Genomic DNA, 23,693 nt, shown 5'->3' on the forward strand with positions numbered 1-23,693 from the left:
AGTCACACAGACACCTAGACCTCAGGGTTCACAGATACAATATCAGAAGGTCACAGCACAGAAAACATCACACTTAAGGGACCCAGTTGCTTCAGCAGTCGCCTTACACCAACAGAGACTGAACAAAGAACAATGAAAATGGTTTGAATAATTTTATATTCCCACATTTTACATTATCTTACAGGCACAATTCCATCCGTCGTCAGATGAACTTGTCCAATCCGGACTTCAACCCTGCTCAGTTCCAGCGCCAGGAGTCTCTGTCCGGTCTGGGCCGAATCAAACCAGAGCTCTACAAGCAGCGTTCGGTGGACGCAGAAGACGGTCGTCGTGCTGACAGCTGCGGGCGTCTCAACTTCATCCTGAAGTTTGACTTTGACCTTGAGCAGCTGATCGTGAAGATCCACAAGGCCCAGGACCTTCCTGCCAAGGACTTCTCAGGGACCTCCGATCCTTATGTCAAGATCTACCTGCTGCCTGACCGCAAAACCAAGCACCAGACCAAGGTGCACCGCAAGACACTCAACCCAGTGTTCGACGAGGTGTTTCTCTTTCCTGTAGCATACGCCGAGCTGACGAGTCGTAAGCTGCACTTTAGCGTCTACGACTTTGACAGGTTCTCTCGCCATGATTTGATTGGCCAAGTGGTGGTGGACAACTTCCTGGATCTCGCCGACTTTCCTCGGGAGACAAAACTGTGCCGGGACATACAATACGTAACCTCGGTGAGTTACCAACTTTTATCCTTTTTTTTTTTTATTGCATCACTTTCTGACTCTCTCTCTTCTTCTTATTCACACCAATGATGTTTCATTGCTTAGTACAGCTTTGAATTTGTTCCACTCAGTAACATAGACGGTTTGAAACAGAGAGCAACTGACCAGAGAGTTGCAGCATGTTTGTAGTTGGATTCATTTGAAGGTCTGTCGGACCAGCAGTATCCCTACCAACCTACAGTATACCCCATGTATTTTCTTCAGTCTGGCCAGAGTCGGCTCAAACAATCACAAAGAGCAAAGGACCCTGTTAAACCCTGTTAAAACAGCAGATGGAAGGAAATGTATTAACGGACGTTTTTCTCATTTCCCCCCCCAAGTGGAACTCAACTGTGGTTTCAAGAGGCAGAGACATAGAAATATACTTAGACACAGTTAATGTTTAATGAAAGCAGCAGAAAACACGTGGGGGTAGTGACCCAGATCTACACTGACATAAAACTGGGGTTGGTTTGACAGAGATACAGAGACACTGTCTATTTTAGATTATTCACTTGGATAAATCTACAGCGTTGATACACTAAGCAACTCAGTGAGGAAGTTGGATCCTCCTGCCAGGGAATTCCTCATGGCTCGCCTGTCTCATTGAATGAGGACTGCTGTCTGCTGCAGCTCACTTCGGTGATAGAGACTCTTTTTTTCTGTTTTTTTTTAGCAAACAGTGTCAGTGGATAGTTTATGGATGCTATGTGCAGAATGTCACCTCAATACATAACAACATTTGCAGAAATTATTAGTAAGACAGGAGTACACTGGGAAAAAAAAAACAGGCTTAGACAACAAGTTTGCAAACATTAACATAGAAGATAATTAGATCCAATCATCAGTGTACTGGTTCATATATGTAGGGGGATTTACCTACTTAAATCTGTGACTGAATGCAACTTAATTCTTTTGCCTAAGTGTATGTTTGAGGTATTTGTGCTTTATTTGAGTATTTCCATTTTCTGCTGCTTTATATTTCATCTCCACTACATGTTGGTGTAAAATATCACACTGTTATTCCACTACGTTAACACTGATCAGTCAAAACATTAATTTCACTGACAGGTGAACTGAATATCTCCTTACAATTGCATTTTTCTATTAGAATTAGAAATGGGTCCTGGTATTTATCTGGGATTCTTTGACATGTAACACCCATCTAAACACTGCTGCAGACCAATACACCCCATCATGGCTACAGTATCACCTGATAGCATTCGCCCCATCAAGCAGGCCAATGTACCCATCTACACCACAGAAACAGCCAACCAACAAGACCCAAAGTAACTACAACATCAAACATTTGCTGTGGCTGATGGGTCCCAATGGTTTTAATGTTGTGGTTGATTTTAGTTCTGTGGGTTGCGACGTGGGGCCTCCATGGATTGGACTATGTACAGCATGCCCCATGGATGTTCAATTGTAGTGGGATTTAGGTAGTTCTGGGGTTCAGTTGATGCTTTAATTTCTGAATTATTTTAGTGGTGTGGATGGATGCATAGTCCCGCAAGGCGGGTCACTGCCTACAGGGGGTGTACTCTTCTGCAGCAGTATCTAGATCGGTGTTGAAAGCCAGGACCCATGGTTTCCCAGTAGAAAATTACCACCCCTATGACATGCATGCATTGCTTCATTGTGAACGGCAAAGTTTAGAACCTCATTGCATATGTTCCCACAAATCTGCAGCCCCATCTTTTATCAAATATGTATTCTGTGGAGTTCTGTAGTTATGCAGAGCCAGCACTATTAAACAACAGGAAATGACTTGAGTGAGTGTTTCAGTGTATGACTTAAAGTCATTAGGTGGTTTTTCATTCAGTTGTGTGTCTCTGAAGCACCCATTGGGAGTTTATTTTGTACCCACCAATTCCCCATAGCTCTTACTGATGATCACCATGATGCTTTACTCCCCCTGAGGAACTAAAACTATATCAACCTTTAGTTTTGTGTGTATGTGAGCTTCAATATGATTTTTTGTGATGATATATTAAGAGATTGAGCATCTTGTGGTCTTTTTATGAGTTCATTACTCAGCCTGGGAAAAGACAAATTCCCTTGAGTCTAATTCTTTTATCACAAGGTACTTGTTAACATAATACATTTTGAAAAAACAGATGCTCATGTCAGGTAGACAACTGAGTCAAGGCCGAGGATACGTGGTTTGGCGACTTTAAACAATTAACATAAAAAATGAGGCCAGCACTCTCAGCTGCTAGTTTAATTAATGTTTCTTCTTCCTTGTTGTACTGCTCGGATGGAGGAATACAAACAGCTATATTTGTCCTTGTGAAAAGAATTTTGGCCTCAGAGCAGGTTTTATAGGCAGGTTGTATTTTTACTGGTATTAGAACTACTAAAAAGTAGATTTGGTGAAAACAAGCTAATATATAATTATTGGATTTGCATTTGAATGTATAGAGTGAGATCTGTAGGCCTGAATTGTGGGTAAGTGAGTTTAGTCAGTTTTGTTCTTCAACTGCTCACAGAATTTTAGGAGTGCATGAAAGATTTGATTATACAGTAACAGTAGAGGAGGTAATCTTTATTAGGGTTCGAACCCATTTCCAATTTTTGTTCACCTCCCCTTTGTTTTCACGTCCCCCTTTGGCCCTCAGAACAGAGTTACAAGAGGTTTTTGTTGGAATCCCCCCATAAATTGGGACAACCCTTTAAGACCCCCATTCATCATCAGTTGTCGTCGATAGTGTTGTTTTGTAAACAGATATGAGTGGACATTTCCTTATGCTGATACTGTGACAATCCTGATATATGTGGGACCACCAGGCAGATGACAAGTGGTAGTGATTGTTTAATGCTTGTTATAAAGAAAAAGGGGAAAATACATTTAGACAATAGTGTTCTGATAACCCTCGGTTTGAGGTGTGCCTCTGTGAAACCTCTGTACCACTTGTTCTCCAAGGATTTTCAGTGTTTTGGTATTCCTACCTACTAAGCTAGCTCTACCATGTCAAAGTATTGATCCATTGTGTATAGGGCAAAGTTTTCGAACCAGAGTAGTGATACTTGACTGAGGTTTTGCCGAAATCGGAGCAAATCACATAACCTCACATAAACCTTCAACCTAGTCCATAATCAAATTTGTTGAGTGATATAGCCCAAGTAACAGCAGAGAGCTGATGGCACTGCTTCAAATGGATTTACCACTATAAAAACACTATGATTTGACATTGGGTCAGAAAATTGGAATCTATCACATATTATGGTGGATGACCAAAGACCTGTTAAACTCATCCAATGCCATCATCCTCTATAAGATACTTTGTAATAAAAGCACATCAGCCTGAGCCCATGCTTAACCAACATAGTATCCTTTGTAATCATTTACATGCACTGGTCCCTTTGAGTTTTTGGTGTGTATTTAAGTAGTAGATGCCAGTGAGGAAAGTTTTATTGCTTTTATCAGTGTTTGTTTCCAGAATATGGTAGTGCAGAGAGGGTTGCTGTGCTACTAAAACATTAATTGTCACCAGATCACTTTTAAAAGGGCACTATGTAGTTTTTGGAGAAGAAATGTATACTAAGACGAATATTTTCAACATTAATAAGGTGATAAAACAAATGTAATAATAAATCAATATTATTTTATTCAATAACTGAATAATCAAACTGTTCTCAGAGGAAAATAAGGCCCCCAGAAACCAGTTTGTAGCTAGAAAGGTGTCAGGGTCCACCAAATGAGCATAGCAAAACAGTGTGAAGTTGTGTTGTCCTTTAAGGTCATTTTGTTCTATCACTTTATTCAGACATGAAACAAAGAGAGTTTAGTTTTCTTTTGGCATGAAAGAATCAGTCAATGAAGACCTTTCTCGCCAGGTTAAAAATGGATTCCCAGAAAACTACATAGTGCACCTTTAACTGTTACTGTAAATAAACTGTACTGTGTGTCAGTTTTATGCCTATGATTTCAAACCTAAATAGTAGAAGTTGGACATTTTTCCATTTTCTCTCCTACATGAACACCCACACAGTCATTAAAACACTATGTCTAACATGATGGTGTCTTCAATACATTTAAGTATGACCCATATATATCATGCTTATTATTTGTATCAGGTTATGTCACTTTCATGTTGCCAAGAGAGCCTTGAAAATGTTATCAAAGCAGCAGAAATGAGGCATATCAGAAAGTGTATCAGGAACCTACCCCTGGTGTCTGACATGTGGCCACCGCTGCCTGACTTTGTAACTTACAGCTGCTCCTCATCAAGTAATTAACTTCAAAGCAAAGAAAGATGAAGAAGCGGGAAAATGATCATTAGTGCGGTCAGCACAACGCCAGATCTGACCTGTTACTGCTAACTACAGTCATGTAAAGACCCAGTGGGATAAAATACACACGCACGCGCACACACGCACACGCACACACACACGCACGCACACACACACACACACACACACACACACACACACACACACACACACACACAATACTACTCTTGCTGGTTCATAAATATTGTTTTAACAACATCCAACAGCATATTCCCAGCTAAATAAGGTCAGCATAAATAGGTTAGATCCTCCTCTGAGGCATCAAACTTTTGAACTATAGCTGTCTCGTCTCCCGTGTCTAAGCCTGGGGGCGTCCGCTTTCTAAATATAATCCTTTATTATCGTCAATTTACCCAACAAAGACATCCATCAGCGGTGCAAACTACTGGACTTTTCACACTGAGGAGATGATGTGTTTACTTTGAAACAAGTTTAGGTTACTTTCTCTTTCAAACCAAGAGAACATGTTTTTCACCAATTCACTTTTGCAATTTAGATAGCGAGTAAAGATTCATTATCTTTTTTAATATTGTAACTTTTGCTTCTTTTAGAATGTTTCTAAATGACGTGTAAAGGGATTTCACCGTTACATTTGATATGTTTCTTCTGTTATTTGTAACAGATTAGCCAGTCAGCTGATGAACACATTAAAACCATACCTGGTTGGTCATTTATAGTAGGTAACATTTATCCAATCGATTGTAAATAGTTGTCTCTCCAACCTCCAGGTCAGCCGTACATAAATGAGGGTTACATTTATAACCCTAGTTACTTGCTTCATCTCTCACTCTGGTAGGTGTGGATTAAGTCAGATGTGCTTTAGTGTAACACAATGAACACACACACACACACACACACACACACACACACACACACAATGATGTCGCTGTTAGTGTTTATTAAACATTTATTCTTAAACTGTGGCCAACCCCTACCAAATTCAATCTGTGACTGCATCTCCCCATCTGTCCCCTTTCCCCACAGTCTTAAATACATTTACTGTGAATACGCATAAAATATTAATTAGACAAAGCCAATCACAAGATTTGAGGAATAGATCATTCTTAAACCTGAAAAATGGAGGGACATGTTGGTTCTTATTAGTCCGCTGATTGTGAAGGATATCGTAATTACAACCTTATTTAAGTGCAAATGGTCATTTTTGCACTTCATGTTCTCTTTCTCCTGGGATCTGTACCACACAAGCATGTTCTGTCTGGAGTATATGATTAGTAAACCAGGGTGTCTCAATAGCACCACAATCTTATTTCAGGATTGCCTGTCACAATTTTGTAAGACCAGGCTATTCCTTACAGCTGCACCAATTGAATGGTAAATTCAAATGGATGTTGGCATGTGTTTCATGTTTGTTTAATTATGAGTTATTAAGAATACGCTGATGAAAAAGAGCGAGTTTGATCGTCAAGATGCATTGATAATTGTTTTCCAATCACACTCTAGCCCTCTGAATTGCAATCAAATTAAATCGAGAGGTGTCTAGAGACGTCCACCCTGAGTTGTGGCACATTCTGCATTCATCAAAATCCTGCAGCTCCAGAGATTTAGATACAACACTCAGCCAACCTGCAAATTAGTTCGTATCTCGATTAACTGTTCAGTCCTTGACAGTACAAAACACAGCGATAACAGCGGGTATTCTTTCAATCTGATCCGTATTTGCATGTGTGCTTCTGTTTGTGTTGCGGTCCCAGCACCATTCATCTGTCCGGGAGTTCTAAATACATGTATAAATGAGAAGTTTCTCCTCTCTCTCTCTATCTCAGCATCACCAGCAGAACTAGGTTACCTCCCTTGGGATTCTAGGGAGGGACCCTGTGCTGGTCCAGTCTCCAGTCTGTGTGCATTAATCATAGCTCCAGGCACAGAACGAGCCTTGAGCCACCCAGGCCATATGTACTGGACTGTAACATACACATATTTCTGAGCTGCATGCTTATAGATGATTAAATTAGTTTTTCCCCGTGGGGTTTACATTATGAGGTCAGTCAGCAGACATTGTCGGAACATCATCTGTAGCGCCTGAACTTGTTAGGCTATACTTTTACTAAGACATATTAATTAATGTTTACAGTGCGGCACATCCCTTTTGTGAATAAACCTCAACCTCGGCCATGACACTGAGCTTCTGTGTGTATTTATGATGTAACCACAGTACCTCATTGTTAATCCACACAGCATTAATTACTGAAACAGTAATTAAATCCTTCCCTGGATACCACATGTACCTCAGCTGGGTCATGAACGAATCCTGCTTGAGTCTGCGCTGGATTTGTCCTTCGCTCTATTGTCCCATGGTGCACCTGTGGCATTAAGAAATAGACCTAACTAATGATTATTTCACATGAATGAATCCTAGCTCTCTAGCCCCCCCGTGCATCATGGTTACTATGGAGTGCATGTGTCCTGCAGTCGGAGAAAAGCCATTATGAATTGCTGACATTACTGTCACGTCACAGCAGGTTGTTTGGAAACTCATAGAAACATTGCATTACATTTCACCTAACCCTTCCCTGTTAGGGTATAAACTGCAAATGGTTAGAAGACAGTTGATGAATTTGTTGAATATATTCTTTTCAAAAGACTCTTGTATTGTCCCCTTAGAAACTCAGCAGCTAGCTCAATATAGGAAATGATTGGCCCAGTCGTCAGAATAAAATGTTGGCATTGCACAATTACACGAACCACACATACAGTAAATGTGTACATTGTAAACATATATCAAGATTTCTACAACATATGTCATATAATGGTTGCAAAGCCAGACACCACTGTTCTAGACAATGTTTCAACATTTGAAAACAAATTGAACTGGAACATGAGCTTTTCTTAACTGTCAACAAGTGGTTCTTGTTCCTCAACTAAACCAGAGCATGAGCACAGCATAATACTGAAAAACAGAGAAGAAGAGAAGCACATTTGCAAAATGCCAGGGGAGAGTAAACAACATTGTACAGAGAAAATTGAAGGAAGGTCATCAAGCTACTGTAACTGCTACTGACTGTACATTGGCTTGATCTAGCATTAGCCTGTAGCTCTGAACAGCTACAGTACAGGTCAATGTCACCGAGATATTTCCCCCTCTGGGTGACGATCGTCTCTAATACTAGTTAAACAGCCAGGTTGTATTTAAATATTTTAAATTTTAGTTGTTCGAGAACTTTTTTGTAAAATGACTTATGTAGAGAATTGACGTAACAATTAGCGTCCGACCTTTGCCCTTTGAGTCTCAAGAGAGTTGGCTGTTGTTCCTATTTTGGAAATGAGTCAGCATAATTGGAGGAAACTCTCCAGACTCCCATCTCAGTTCTACCTTGTTATGGACTATCCAGTAAACCATCTGACTCAGTGTGGAGTCAGTAATAACCAGCCACTTACATGCATCATTTCCTGAGATGTTCACTATTGATTATATGCCAGTGAGTGGTTCCCTCATGTCTTGCTCTATCTTGGTGCAGATATAGTGAACTTAATTATTTTGGTTGTCAGCTTGTCTTCCGACTGCACAACTACATTCAGTTTGCTTTTGGATATCTATCATGTAATCACACATACTGTACATTCCTGCCTGCTTTCTCCTCAGCAAGATTTTTTGGAGACGAAGACAATGAAGAGCTCAGAGACACTGTAACCTGCAGCTCCTTCAGGGCCATTCAATACTATCGACTGCAGCCTGGTTGGCCTGTAATTAGGGCCTTGATAAATGGAATGTGTGGGTGTGTGTGTATGTGTGTTTGTGTGTGTGTGTGTGTGTGTGTGTGTGTGTGTGTGTGTGTGTTGTTAAATAAGTAAATGAGGTTCCTATTTCCCAACAATCACAAATGGGACAATATGGCAAGAACTTGTCCTGCCATTTGCCCTCTTTCACTAAATGAGAAATATGATTCTGTAGGTGAGAAGCTTATGGTCAATGGAGTCAGAGGGAGGTCCCGAACATATTACACATTAGAAATACTAGTGCAGTGCCCGTAAGAAAAGTGTATTCCTATAAAAAAGTGGGAAGTTAAGGAGCTTTTTCATGGATGGCCAAATGAGGCTGTGTTTGAAGGTGGGGCGTCAGGGATATTTAGGTTTGTTGTGAAATCCGATATTCCAGGCTATAATTGGCTGTTTTTGACAATTTTTGATTTTGCCATTATATTTCACCTTAAAAGCTATTTACTTGGTGTCATTATTTTCAACACAACCTCACATGTGTGACTGTACAGTAATTTTTTTATTTTGACAAACTGTATTAACACAATGGACCTAAAATCACAAAAAAAAACATAAAATCCGAGTAGAAAGAGTTTAATTTTTTTACTGTGAAAACCACAAATATGTTTAACAAACCATTTTTATTTTTTTTTACTTATAATGCAAATATAAATTGTTGTTTGCTAAATTTGTGCATACATTTAAAAAATGTACAAAGTTATATGTAACTATTTACATTTAAATGCAGGTCTGCCTGAGCTCCTTAAAGGAGTCATCACCCGGAAATCGCAATTTCTCTCGTTTAATCATGCATATTGGTGTTGGACTTTAGTTGAAACTTGCCTGAAAAGCTGGAGTTTGAAAGTGGCTCATTTTTTTCGCATTGGCTCTTTTTCCGAACAGGAATAGCGCACAATAGTGCGCGTTCCTAAAGCACGAGATTTTGACTCTGCTCCTGTGGTGACGTTACCACAGGAGGCTACTTGCATAAGCATCGGCTCACAGCCGTCCTCAGCCAGACTTTCTGAGTGAGCACACCGAATCTGCTTATTTCTCTGTCATTTTCACGCCATACATCGAGACCGCCAGCATTAAAACTCAGGTCTTACATGTAAAACACGAGTATGAAAAGTAAGAAGGAAAAAAGAAAGAATTTACCATTCAGAGACATCCTGCTGTAAACGTGTCTCTTCCACCGTCTCTGCCTCTTCATTCTCCCGTTCGGGTTCCGACTCCGGCTCGTACATAAATTCCTGAATTCCGTAAGGTTCGTCATTTAGTGTGTACACCATGACAGGGGGCTGTTTATGTTTTGGAGTCTGTGTGCATGCAGATTAGCCCCCGATTCCGGCTCTGTCCTTCCTGCGGCCAATCAACGCGCGCCTCATTACATATAAATACAATGCACATCCAGACCGGTCAAAATCTCGCGTGAGAAAGTCGCGGTATGAAAAAGTGTCAGAACAAGCTCTATGTTTGATTTTTTTTGATTTTTTTTGATTTTTTTTAATAAGTTTTAAGAATTGATCCAAAGCGATCCAAGAGGGACTAGATATGTAAAAATGCCAGGTGATGACTCCTTTAAGAGCTGCACTGCCTGCTCCACATTCAGCTTCTCCTCATTATTCTGACTCATTAAACAAAAAAACCAACCCCACTACACACTAAATACACTACACCAAACACTACATAACACACTAACTATACACTCCAAACACGCTAAATGTCACAAATCTCTCAACTTTCAATATCACTGTCTACACACCGACCGTTGTTGCATGTCAATCATCCGCCTAGGTCCCTCCCACAACTTCCTGTTCCTCAACAACCAAACTTGCTACTTGGACACTTTCGTGACAAAAGCCCGTTTTTACCGTTTCTTCCTGCACCAGACACAAAGCAAACGTGACGGCAATGTTCGCGAAAAAGCGTGGCGGACATTATTTACCCTAAGTCCGGTTTTGGACGTGCCGATGCGTCCGGTCCGTCGCCTCGGGAGGTGGGCCGTGTAGCAGATCAGCTACACACAAAGTTTTGTGTGCAACCATCCCAGTATTCTCCATAGAGAGTGACGAAGCATCCTGCTGCCTAACCTGATTCTGCCAGGGTATATTCATCTATACAGCTAAAGTCCATCCTCGGCAGAGATTTATTTACTTCCGCCATGTTCAACCAGGCAGAAACGTTGGACTGTTAATTGGCCATTGTGTAATGGGATCTCCAGCGTTAAAGTGAGCCGATCAAAATCTCTCGTGCCTGTCTTTTGTCCTCATACTGCGCTACTGAGGCAATTCATTTCAGTTATTTTGTTATTCAAACTGCATTAAAAAAATATTATCGACCCCACAATGCCTCCATGTTTGGAGAAACACCCCAAATTTGTCATCTTGGATGCTCCTACCATTTGGTAGATCAAAAATGACAAAGGGACCTCTGTGGCCCAATGTGGAAGAAAATGTGATGATGTGCCCGTACTGGGAAACGGGTGTCCTGACTTGATCCATTTTCTGGAGAACTGATTCGCAGTTATGCATGCATCAGGACAGTGGCTGTAGCTGACTTTTTATTACGAGCCGTCTTCATTTGAATTATTGCTGCTTTATGCTGTTGCATGGCAATTGGATCTTGGGCGTGCACAACACAATATTGTGTCTTACACTGTGTGATGTAAAGAGGAAATCCATCGAGTGTGCACATGAAGTTTATATTACTGGTCAGGAGGAGTACTCGGCCTGTGAAATTTACAACTGTGTCCAAATGACATACTGTAAAATAATTCTGTGTGCTTCGCTGCTAACTGAAGCCAAGCAAATTGTGGCGTTTTTTAATGATTATGGTCCAGTCTCTGTGCTGGATAAGGGGAAAATGGCCATTCAAATGTTGTTGTGTGTGGGGGGGTGTCTCATTAACCTAGCTGCTGTGTAGTATTTTTTTTAAGGGCTTTGTGACTTCATCTTACTTGGTGTGAGATTTGTTTTATCAGCTGGAGAGAGCAAGATACAAATCCTGAAACAGGTGTGTCAGAAACAACACTGATACGGATAGTGGATACTAACTGCAAAAATATATTGTGCGTACTCTCTGGGGAAGAAAAAGCCTGCTGAGGTCATAGTGATGTCATCGTGGTTATATCAGCTTGGGCCTGAATGGTAAGAATGTTAAAGTAAAGCCTACATTACATTAGTGGTTTGTGAATAAAGGCATGTTTCTGATTTAAAATTTGATTATTTATTGGGCAAAAGGTCAAATCAAAGACGCTTGAATTGCATTTTGGGAAAAGTTGGATTCAGTGTTTTGGGAGCTTGACCGTTGCTAGAGAAGGACTGCACTTTTAACCAATCTTTTTTTGGATAAATCTCTTGAAAGTCCCATAACTTTTTGCAACACTGGAATACACCTTGAATAATATAATTGACTTAGTATAGTTCCATTGCTGACATCTTTACTGGATTACTGCAATTGACTCCATTTCACAATGTGTCAGACCAGGTTTGTTTTTCTCAACACATTTGCTTCTTTGCTTTACAACACAAAGAGAAATTACTCTGCCATCTTCCACAGCATAAGAAGAACATAACTATTTTTTTTCTGTGTTGATGGGATGGGGTGGGATGTCTGCCATCATGGTCTTTGTTCAAGGAATCACGCAATTTTCCTAGTGACACGTTAAACATGAGACTTTCAAAAAGCCCTGTAAAGAAGGAGGGAAAAAAAGATTGAGAAAGAGAGGAGAGCAGGTAGATCTAGTTAGACCGAGCCCGTTATTATTAAAGACGCAGCAGGAGATGCTTGTAGATGAAGCCGGCAGCTCCTGGGGGAGAGAATGTGCTCGTATTATAATTGGAGAAGATGGACTGTCCACACTCACTCTCTGCTTTATTGGGGCGCTTCAGAGCACCGCTCTAATTTCATTGTCTGAGCACAAGTGACCATAATCCAGACCGCAGGCTTGATTTGAGTGCTCATAAGAGTAGTGAGCAGCAAGTCTGAAAACTTAATGTGCTGATTGAGTGTGTGTGTGTGTGTGTGTGTGTGTGTGTGATGGGAAAAGGATATCATATTACCTGTGGAGGGCTGAAGGGTTTGCTGATCCACCGTTGAGAGTGCCTTCTTGTTTGTGTTCATCAGTGTGCATTCCTGCTAAATCCATCCGTGTGTCACACCTCGGAGACATCATAACCTGTAAATCATTAACACCCGCGGCTCAAAGCAACAATGATGATGAAGTGTCAGTGGCGAATTCTGCCTCAGCTATCCTTGTGATAACTCGAGTCACCACACAGTCAGAATGTCATGGATCCTGGACAACTCTGTTTGTGTGCGTCTGTGCGTGTGCGTGCATATGTGTGAGTTTATGCTCGCATGCTTGCAGGCGCGTAGATACTGACATCTGTGATGAATCAACTCATTTTGTTCAATTTGATTTTCAGTGATTTTGAGCACAACACCCAGAGCAGCAGCATCCTTATATGTGTGTGTGTGTGTGTGTGTGTGTGTATGTGTGTGTGTGTGTGTGTGCCTGTGTGTGCTTGTGTGCGTGTTCACGTGTGTGTGTGTGTGTGTGCCACCCGTATACCTCCAATTAATCTTAATCAGCATCAGCAGGAGCACATATTGATGTCTAAGAGAGACAGTGATTTTCCAGTATAACCACTACATCTGACCTTTAACTAGGCTCTCTACCTAATTGGTTACTTCTGGCGAAGACTAAGTGCAAAATCATTAACTTCCTCTGTATTAATCAATGATGGGACAGAATGCATTAGGAAAGCATCATATAGTTGTGTTAACCGTGTCTGTGGAAACAAAAAGCAGCTCAATTCAGAGTAGCGAGAGAAGCTTTTTGTATTAGAAGAGAGACTTGTAAATGCAGATGCCGAAACAGCTGGAACCACATCTGTGAAATGACACATTCTTTCTAAATCCCTTGTTATGATTAATGATCCAAGATGTTGTTCAATCTTTTGCTTTTTTTTTCACTGCCTATTTAGGATTCTTTAACAGCGAGTTCTATGTCAGCCTGATGTGTGGGAGAAAGTGTAAACGCCTGAATTAGAGTTCCCCCAGTAAGAACTCTTCTGAGTGCCCGTCTCCTAAACGCAACACTCGCTCTCACACCATCACACGTTATTTTCAGACGTGTTAATTGGCAAAAGAGCTTGGCATTTGTGTGACTGGAGTTACATTGTGAAGGCGGGGATATTCTGAAAGGGAAAACGGGAGTAGTAAATATCCAAACAACCAAAGCCAGGTTTCATCACATTTAAATGTTAGGGAACCTGCGACATGGCTGCAACACGAAACATGCTGGTTAATGATGAGTCATGTCCCTTCTTGCCTGCTGCAGATGTGATGAGAAGGTTCCCATGTTTTTCTCCCCGAGGTGTCACAGACATGATCCGTATCAGACGTGTAACATATTATAATGTGCCTTCTGTCGATTCTACCCACTGGTTTTCAGCAATTTGTCTCAACTGTTACTGAACCTTAACGGCACCTTAACCTGCTTTGTATTAAGCGATTAACCCTTATCCAAATTATTGTTTTCAAGCCTAGAAGTCCTACACTCCTTGCTAATTGGCAAGTCAAGTGGTAGCACCAGCTGAGACTTTGAAAAGAAAAGAAAAAACTCTGAATTTTCTTGACGGGGTGCCCTTTCAGCCTGTACAGCAGCTTTATAAAAGTATTGAGTTTTATGCCTCTTAGGCACCCTGTCGAGTTTTTTTTATGCCTCTATACTGGTTACAGCCAGGGATAGATTATACCCTCTTTTCTTCAGCCACATGTTTTGCTATGTGTGTGTGTGTGTGTGTGTGTGTGTGTGTGTGTGTGAAACGACTGAAAATGTTTTAGAGATAATATGCCCCAACACACTGCTCTGAGATGAGGTGTTGCAAGCCAAATTGGTTGGAAACAAGGTGTTTTATCTTAAACACTTCGTTCTCACTCCCAACAAGACAAAGACGGCAGCTTGGTCAGTGGGCCCAATCTATGACGCTCTGCCCCAAGCTTCAGTTTTGCATCAGCTCTCAAGTTCACAATAAAACATCATGTGCACGACAGACTGCTGTGTAGACTTTCAAAATAAAGCTTGCTGACTCACAGTGCACATATTACATGACACATTATGGCCTTGTTATTAATATTATCAATCAGTTGCAGTTGGTTATATTCAGACACCATAACAACTTGGTTAGGTTCATTCAGCAAAACATTTTGGTTAGGTTTACACACTAAAACCACTAGGATAGGTTTAGCCTAGTCAAGATCATACTTCGGTTAATGTAAAGCAGACATTATGTAACGTAAGTGACGTAAGTACATCATCTATGATTTACGTCATCTACGTACGTCAACTTACATAAGTAACATCATTTGAAAAACAAAATACTCTTCACTCTTGGTCACAACATGGCACAACACCTGGTCTCCAGAAAGTCCACTGGATGACCCATCCAGTCACCCTTAGACTAAGGCTTTTCTCACTCTTAATACTACTGCACTAGAGGGGAGCTTCAAGAAGTGAGAGAGGTGACCATGGTGTCAAACTGATCCAGGCTGCTTCATTTGATGTGTTTGGAGTGAGAACAATTTCTGGTTATGTAAAAGACCATTTTGTTCAAGAACTCTCAATAATATCTTTCAGGTGACTGTGATGCAGTACAAAAGGTGCAATATTTCCTTCTGTAATGCATTTATATATAGGTAACAGAAAATGGAAATACTTAGTTAAAGGATCTCAAAATTCCAGTACTTGGGTGTATGTACTTAGTTATTTTTCACCATTGCTTAGATGCATTGATGAGATATGATGACAACAAACATTGGTATCGCTCTGTAAAGGTCATCATCTGGCATCATGTGTCAGAGTCATACTCTAGTGTACATTTTTTCAATTAATCTACTGATCTTATGCCTGATCATCAAACTTTAGACATATATCTTCTCAGTTTGTTGGCAAAAGCTGAGACTAAGTATACAGAGAAAACAGTATATGGCATATGTTACAAGTGACTCTCACAATGATAAAAATCAATGACATTATCAATTATTTCTCCTGGTCAGATTCATGTTTTCATGTGATGCTCAGCATGGGGATTGCTCCATACGGATGTGATACTTCCAATCAAAGCTTGTCTATGGAATGGAGAATGGACAGTACTGAGATACAAATGTAATGTATTTCTTTACAGGACAATGTGGACCTGGGAGAGCTGATGTTCTCATTGTGCTATCTCCCCACGGCTGGCAGGCTCACCATCACCATGATCAAAGCCAGAAATCTCAAAGCCATGGACATCACTGGAGCTTCAGGTGGGTGCTGACTGAATGCAACGTTTCCATAAAGAGGTGGTACAGTCGATTATACACATGAAAAGTGTGTCGTGCTTTGTTGTTGGATTTTGTTTTGTGGCTTCCCGTGCCGACACATTATTGCATCCAAATTGACCTTGCTACATGTTGTCTTTCTCCAGATCCGTATGTGAAAGTGTCTCTGATGTGTGACGGCCGAAGGCTAAAGAAGAGGAAGACGTCAACCAAGCGTAACACTTTGAACCCAGTGTACAATGAAGCCATTGTGTTTGATGTTCCTCCTGAGAACATTGACCAGATCAGCCTGCTCATAGCTGTAATGGACTATGATCGGTCAGTAAGTTACCCACGGGCCTACAGTATATCAGTTTTATCTACAGTACATTAAGTGGTTCAACATTTTGGTTTCTTATTTTTGTCCCCCAGGGTTGGACATAATGAAGTGATTGGAGTGTGCAGGGTGGGCAATGAGGCCGAGAGTCTGGGGCGAGACCACTGGAGCGAGATGCTGACGTACCCACGGAAACCCATTGCACACTGGCACCCACTCATAGAGGTATGGGCTGCCCTGTGTACTGATATGATTAATATGTGTTCATGTTTTAAAATGTATTTCTTAATATCACTCTTACGATTAAAAACACTCTTTTGATGTACACATACTTTTCATTGCAATCAACTGGACTACAGAGAAAAGAGCTAAAGCACGACAATAGTCTAGAGCCATGCTGGCATCTTCGTGATTCTGTTCTTTGATACAGTGGGACTTTTAGGTAAATGGTAATGTAAACAGGCTAAAATGATTATAATGACAATGCTAACATGTTAATGTCAAGCAGGTATAATGTTTATCACATCGTAGTTTAGTGTGTTAGCATTCTGACATTTTCTTGTGTCTAAGTTTAGTGAAATGTCTGATGTTTTTAATCACAATTAATTATGATTGATTTTACATATGCATGCAAATTCGTCATGAATTTTCCATTGGAAATGTTAAATTCAGTGTACCAGGTTGCACACATCACTGAAGTTTGCATGAAAAAGGTAGTTGGCCTTATTTGTACGACCATAGAACGGGACAGAGGGACATTTCTCTTTTCATATTGCACCCACTGCCTCCTTATTTGTGTCCTCCACTGACTCCCAAAACTTTTAGCAGCTGCAACCTTCAGTCATGCGGAATAATTATGTATGGGAATCGTCGAACACCCCACTGTCTTTGGTTAAAGTGCTTTTAAAGTTTTTGCACCTTCTCCTTGGTGTCAACTCCAGAGACAGCTTAAAAATGACCCTTTTTTTAAATTCGTTTTGAAGATTATAAAAGGATTAAAGGTTAATTTATGTGTCATTTTTTAACACCAGGGTTGTAAAACGAAACTGAGTTTAAGTTCCTCATGCTACAGTGCCTTCCTGTCCTAGGCCATGCACAAAGCCATAAAAAGATTAAGACTTTCTTAAGTTCCATATGAAGAGACTTTTGAAAAAAATAGAATTATGGACTGTTGGAAAACACATGTCTCGGTTCTGAACGCTGGTAAATGTATTATAATGTAATGTGTTGTTTGTTAAAAGTCTGTTGTCTGCTGTTATGTCAAACTTTGTGTGCCGTTATGTTGCCCAGGACCCAACTATAAAAGATATTTTGAATATCAATGAGAGTGTTCCTGGTAAAATAAAGGTTAAATGAAATGAAATAAAATGAATAAGTTATAAAAAATCAACAAAGTACAGCTGAGGCCAAAGGGGATGTCATGTATTGTCATGAAACATTATATTAGAACATTTTTAAATTGAACCTGATGATGCGATCAGAAATCAGTCATTAACATTGAGCTTGAATCTCTCTCTCAGATTTCATTGCAGCTGATATAGTAACTACATAGACTTCTCACACAAATGTCAACCTCATGATGGATGGTGCCAGGGTAAAAGTAACCAAAGTCAGTAGAATGAATCCTCTGGGGAGGACCTCGACTGTCTGTACAAAATCATAAAGTTGTTGACAACTGTCTGTCTGGAAGTGGCAGGCTAAACTGACTGACAGCCAGTTAACATGACTAAAGTGAGATATCTCATCAGCATTAAAGCAAAAGTGTTTTCTATATTGGATGACCCTTCACTGCCGACGGAAATACAAAACAAGCATCTTTTGACGGAGTGGAGGAGGAGAGCCTTTGATCTACGCTCTGAAATGGGTTTGATTTCATATTTAATAAATCAGTGGCCTTGTCCTCAACCTTGGAACCACCGCCCACGCGTCTGATCTGCTCAGCAATTGAAAGAGATTGTCCTGAAAAAAGGAGAATTTAGACTGATTGGGCTAAATAAGCAATTAAAAAAGACTATTCAAATAAGTATAAACACCAGTCATGGTCAGGTTGTGCTCATTCTCGTACACAACATACAGCAGAGCATACAAATGCGTCTCTAAACTGAAACGAGTCAAACCATTCAAAACAGAAATACAGATAAAGAGAATCTAAATTAGTCATATTCTGTGTTGCTGTGCCATGTGTTTTCATTTCGAGGCACAGTTGAAATAGAGATGAAACAATTACATAACCCTCATATATACTTGAATTGTTTTTGCTGTAATTGCCACAACAGAGGCACCTAGCTTACAGAGAGAGAGAGACGCAGAGAGGCGGCTACATTCACTGAGCTGTTTCTATTTCTGAATATCCAGCCCACACTCATTAAAAAAACAGAGCACGCTAAAACAGATGCTGGACTGATTCATGCAAATTCATGTGGAGTTGTCAAAGCTAAATCTATTTGTATTCAGCTGAAGGGGTCAGGAGATAAAATGCTGTCAGTGCATCACCGTCCCTGTAAATGTAACGCCTAGCACCAGCCGTGACACGTATTAGCATCTGCCTGCTAGCGTGCATCTTTTCTCCTTTGTGAGGGATTTAGAGACTCACTTTAGCTTTGTTAAGAAATGTGTTGGCATGTTTTAACATTCCTTACTAAATGTGATGGACACTGGCTAGCTGGAAGCTAGCTTGTTAGCTGTTAACACTGGTGGTGAAGAGGACTGTTGACGTGAGCCCTCTCTAGACATCATTATTTTTTACCAGAGGAGGTCTGGTGATGCTCATTAGAGGAGGCTAAGCACCCCAGGAATATTATTCCATCTCTAATGGACATGTCTGACTTTCCACTTTAATGAAATTTCAATCAAAATTAGGCCAACTAAAGTATAATGAGTGTCTGTTTAGAAAATGTAACCATCCAGATTGACTCAAGTCATAAGTCATGTGTGCTGCCTTCCCTGAGTGATACTAATGCTTGACAATGACGGCTGCTATGAGTATTTGCTTTACCAGCTCACCCAGTTCCACGGTCTATTTTAAGAGTTCAGAACTTTAAGAATGATGTAGCTACATTTATGTAACTAAGCATTCGGGGCATTGATATCATTCAATATTTAAGAGGCAAGTCGAGCCAAATTTTTGTGACCGAATTAATTTTAAGTTCATGTCAGTGCATCGCAGTTTTATGTTTGCTGTCCTTATACAGCACATGGATTTGTTCAGTCGCAGGACTCTACAGTAGTTGTTAGTACTAGAGGTAGTATTTATAGTACTGATAGTGTTGGTATTTGCTTAAAGTACTGAAATATTGTAAATACTAGATCAATTGTGTTGTCACTCCTCACCCTAGTAGATTGGCTCTATATACTGTTAATCGTTGTACAGAAGTGTTACAGTTCACATTTTCACTATATGATGATTGCAGGGGGGAAAATAAAAGGATCACATTATCTTCTGATTTTATTTGATATTAAATTAACATTGAGTGTAAAAGTTAATTCTCAGTGTTTAACACAGCAGGTAGAAACATTTCAATCTTAACTCGAGGTCCAGGTGGTAGCTTTTTTCCCAAGGCTGTCAGCTGCTTTCTACAGACTCCCTCAGGAGATCAGATTCCTTTCAAATATATCTATCTATATATTTGTCATATATTTAACATTGTCGATGGTGACTGTAGCATTCTAATCCGAATCAAAAGTATCCAAATCAATAGTAGATTAAACGGATAGACCATCCGAGTGCCATAGTCACTCCAGTGTGTTCTGGGTCTGACTTACTGCTGGCAATGCGTACCAGGCTCCCTGCTCCGGTCGTACAGGGACCGTACAGCCCTTAGCAGAGGGCCTCCGACCCGTGGAACCACTTTTAGTCGGTATCGCTCTTAGTCTGACCCGTCACCGAGGACCTGTTTGCCTTGGGAGACCCTACCAGGGGCATTAAGCCCCGGACAACATAGCTCCTAGGATCATTCAGGTACTCAAACACCTCCACCACATTAAGGTGGCGTTTCCCAGGATTCTATTCCGAATCAAAAGTATCCAAATCAAAAGTAGATTAAACAAATATGTATGTATGTATATATGTACTGTACATGTTTGTATATTGTGTACTATTGTTCCACTGATTATTGACTCAGGTATTCAGCTTTTTATGATTATTGGCATATTTTTTCTTTCCTTTTAAATCTAGAATACATTTGCATTTGCTGTGATGCAGAATGCAATCTACAAAGTAACTAGTGACTCAAGAAGTCAAATAAAATGTACTGCAGTAAAAAAATACTTATTGTAAATAGCTTTGGACACAAGCCTCTGCTAAATGCCCTGAATGTAAATGTACATGTAAAAAGTGCAATATTTACCTGTATACAAAGTATAAAGCAGCAGAACATGCAAATACTCAAGTAAAAAGCCAGTAACTGAAAATTGATGAATGTTCTCAGTCGTCCGGGTCATGGTCATTCTTAGTGCTATAGGCAACTTCTCATTTCTTTGGGCAAAATAACAAAATACGCTTGTACGGTTGCTCACTGGCCTGAGCTGCTGTTTTGATGGCAGTTTAAATTGATGTTTTCTCTCTAATGGAGGAAACAAAACATTCCATCTGGGTTTTGGTGTGCTTCAATAAGGGTTGTGCCCACATGCTTTTAAAATCTAGATTTCTCTTAGCAGCAGGTTCTTCCCAAGTTAATCACTCAGTGTTATACTGAGCTTTGCATCAAACTGTTGAAGTAAGTGAAAAGCAAGCTGTCGCACTGTGTCTATTCAGAGTCGAGTCTGCATTGGTGGGAGGTCAGTGACCCCGATACTGCCAACGGTGCCGAAGCTAGTAGAGCTCTCTTGATGTCTCCGGGGCCATTTATGTAGCATTTACACACACAAACACACACACACACACACACACACACACACACACAGGTGCACACAAACACACACTGAGGTTCACTCTTCACTGGCTGCGTCTTATATGAGGCCATTAGCAGCAGCACTGCACTGCACTACAGCAGCAGGGCCTGATATCCACACTAATGGCTTATTTGTGTTTCCTTAAAAGATCCACAAGAAGTCCTGAGGGAACCTGGCCTGCTGGTTATGTCACACTGTCACACACATGCACAAACACAATTATGCCCACATATGTATTTATAGTATGACATGCACACGCATGTAGCGCAAAACAGCAGATTGTCCTTGGAGGACATTTTCACCAACCAGAAATACTCTGTTTGAGTTGAGAGAGGGTGGCAGATGGGTACAGAATGCAGGACAGGAGGACTCATCTGTAATGACGTTGGCATCAATATTTGTATTTATCTGAGTGTTTACACATAAAAACTAATATTAAATTCAACACATAGTTGCACATACATGCAGCATGCTCCATCTTGGCACATACTACATGCACACATACTGGCGCACGTGCACACTCCCAGTTTTCTTCTCCACTTTAGGCTTTTAAGGTTTTCCAAAAGTGTTGATGTAAGCTTCACCGAATTTCTGACCTCTGTGTGAGAGCATTAATAATTCAACAAGTTCTAGTGCTCACCAGGGACTGTAAACGCACACACACACACACTCACACACACACACACACACACACACACACACACACACACACACACACACACTGAGACCGAGAACAACAACAGCACAATGCTCTTGAATTCCCCAGAGTCATTTCAAGCCAGTTCTGATACTATTGAGCGGAAAGCAAAGGAATTGAAGAAAGCAGAATGTTCGGTTGCCTCCACTTTTTCACATGAATGAGTGGCTGAACAGAAAGGCACACTGCAGGGCCAACCAGTCGGCCAACTTTGAGTTTATAGCCCGGGATTTTTTAGGACCTGGTACTGGCTAAAACACCATGGTAACCTGCTTGGTCAGCCTGCTTCAGGGCCAGTTAAATTCCCATCAGATCAGATTCCAGAAGATAAATCTCTTCTGAAAAAAATACAGAATCCATCCTATTAGTTATACTTGCAGCAATTCTGACAGGAGATGGCTCAGTGTTGCTCAAAGATATAGATACAGATATAGATACTTGCTAAGCCACAATTTAAGACATACATATCACAGCAAAAATATTTAATTCCAATGGAACTAATGTTTAAAAATACTAAACTATTTTTTGGTGTGTGAATTTTGCCCAGCAAACCTGCCCTGCTGGTAAACCATTCAGTAATAGCAAACCGTCTTGACAGAGCCGTCCTCTGACAAAACAAAGGGTATTCCAAAATGCAGGACGTTAACTTAGCTTACTAGATGTGTTGCACCATTTATTTTTCTTCTAAACCTTCCTTTTCCTCTTTCCATGAAAAAAGAAGTGGTTTGCACACAGTGTTGGGACAGGAGTCAATAGTACAAATACGCCATTTGAATGAGTTTCATTTTCTCATTCCACTAAGCTAATATGCTTGCTAGCAAGCGCTTAGATTGTTTGCTTAGAGAGTCTTTTTCTCTGTAACTAAATCAAACGGAGTCCAGCTAACATGATGGTAAGAGGGAGTAAACTGAACAGTTTCAAGAAAATCCAAAAGAAGCTTGACTAACTAGCACTGCCTGGTCCAGACTGGCTAACGCATGTGGTACACAAACTAATTTGCCAAGGTAAAAAGCAAAGCACGGTGGTTCCTAATAATATTAAAGGTCCTATTGATACAATTTTTTTCCCTTCTAAATAATACATCTAAAGAGGTTGTAGAGGGTTGGAGGGTTCAACATTAAATCATAATGAAGCTTCCAGGTGATAACATTGTTATCAATAACACAATATAAAGAACAGCTGACACAACTCAAGAATGACCATCTATCTGACACATCATATACAAAGACTGACTATAACATAGGCAGCGAGTAGACAGTCTCATCTAAAATATGTTTCAATCTGCTGAATTAATGTCAATGTTATTTTTACTGTGTATACTCCTGTGACAGAGCGGCACAAGTAGCCATCATTGTATGTTTGGTGTTTTTAGAGAAAAAGCTTCATGGCTGACATGACACATGAACCATGTGTGTGTAATTGCTCTGACAGGTTCACCCACGGTGAGCAGCATCGAGCTGCTCATACTAACTGGTGTTAAAATAAACTTGTACTTCCACGCCAGGTCAAATTTGACATGACTGTGACATGATTTACATTTAAAGAATGGTGATTTGGGCCGGCTGAGTCATTTTTCTATTTTGATGAGGACCCAAATGCAGACACAGAGGCAGATAGGAAAACTAACTAACTAACTAAAAAGTGATGCTTTAATTAACTAACGCTGTATTTCACAAACAAAGGCAGACAACAAAAT

The 23,693-nt window shown here is 40.4% G+C and overlaps 1 protein-coding gene across 1 annotated transcript in view; it reads left to right on the forward strand.

The window, feature by feature from the left end:
• The window catches only part of syt9b (synaptotagmin IXb), a 53,413-nt gene that overhangs the window by 23,508 nt on the left and 6,212 nt on the right, over positions 1-23,693 (forward strand). The window contains exons 4-7 of the mRNA XM_030427060.1: positions 185-725; positions 15,959-16,079; positions 16,241-16,412; positions 16,506-16,635. Coding sequence (XP_030282920.1) covers positions 185-725; positions 15,959-16,079; positions 16,241-16,412; positions 16,506-16,635 — 964 coding nt within the window. The remainder of the gene's footprint in view (positions 1-184; positions 726-15,958; positions 16,080-16,240; positions 16,413-16,505; positions 16,636-23,693) is intronic.

The sequence above is a fragment of the Sparus aurata genome, chromosome 8, assembly GCF_900880675.1.
Source record: "Sparus aurata chromosome 8, fSpaAur1.1, whole genome shotgun sequence".
NCBI classification, from domain to species: Eukaryota; Metazoa; Chordata; class Actinopteri; order Spariformes; family Sparidae; genus Sparus; species Sparus aurata.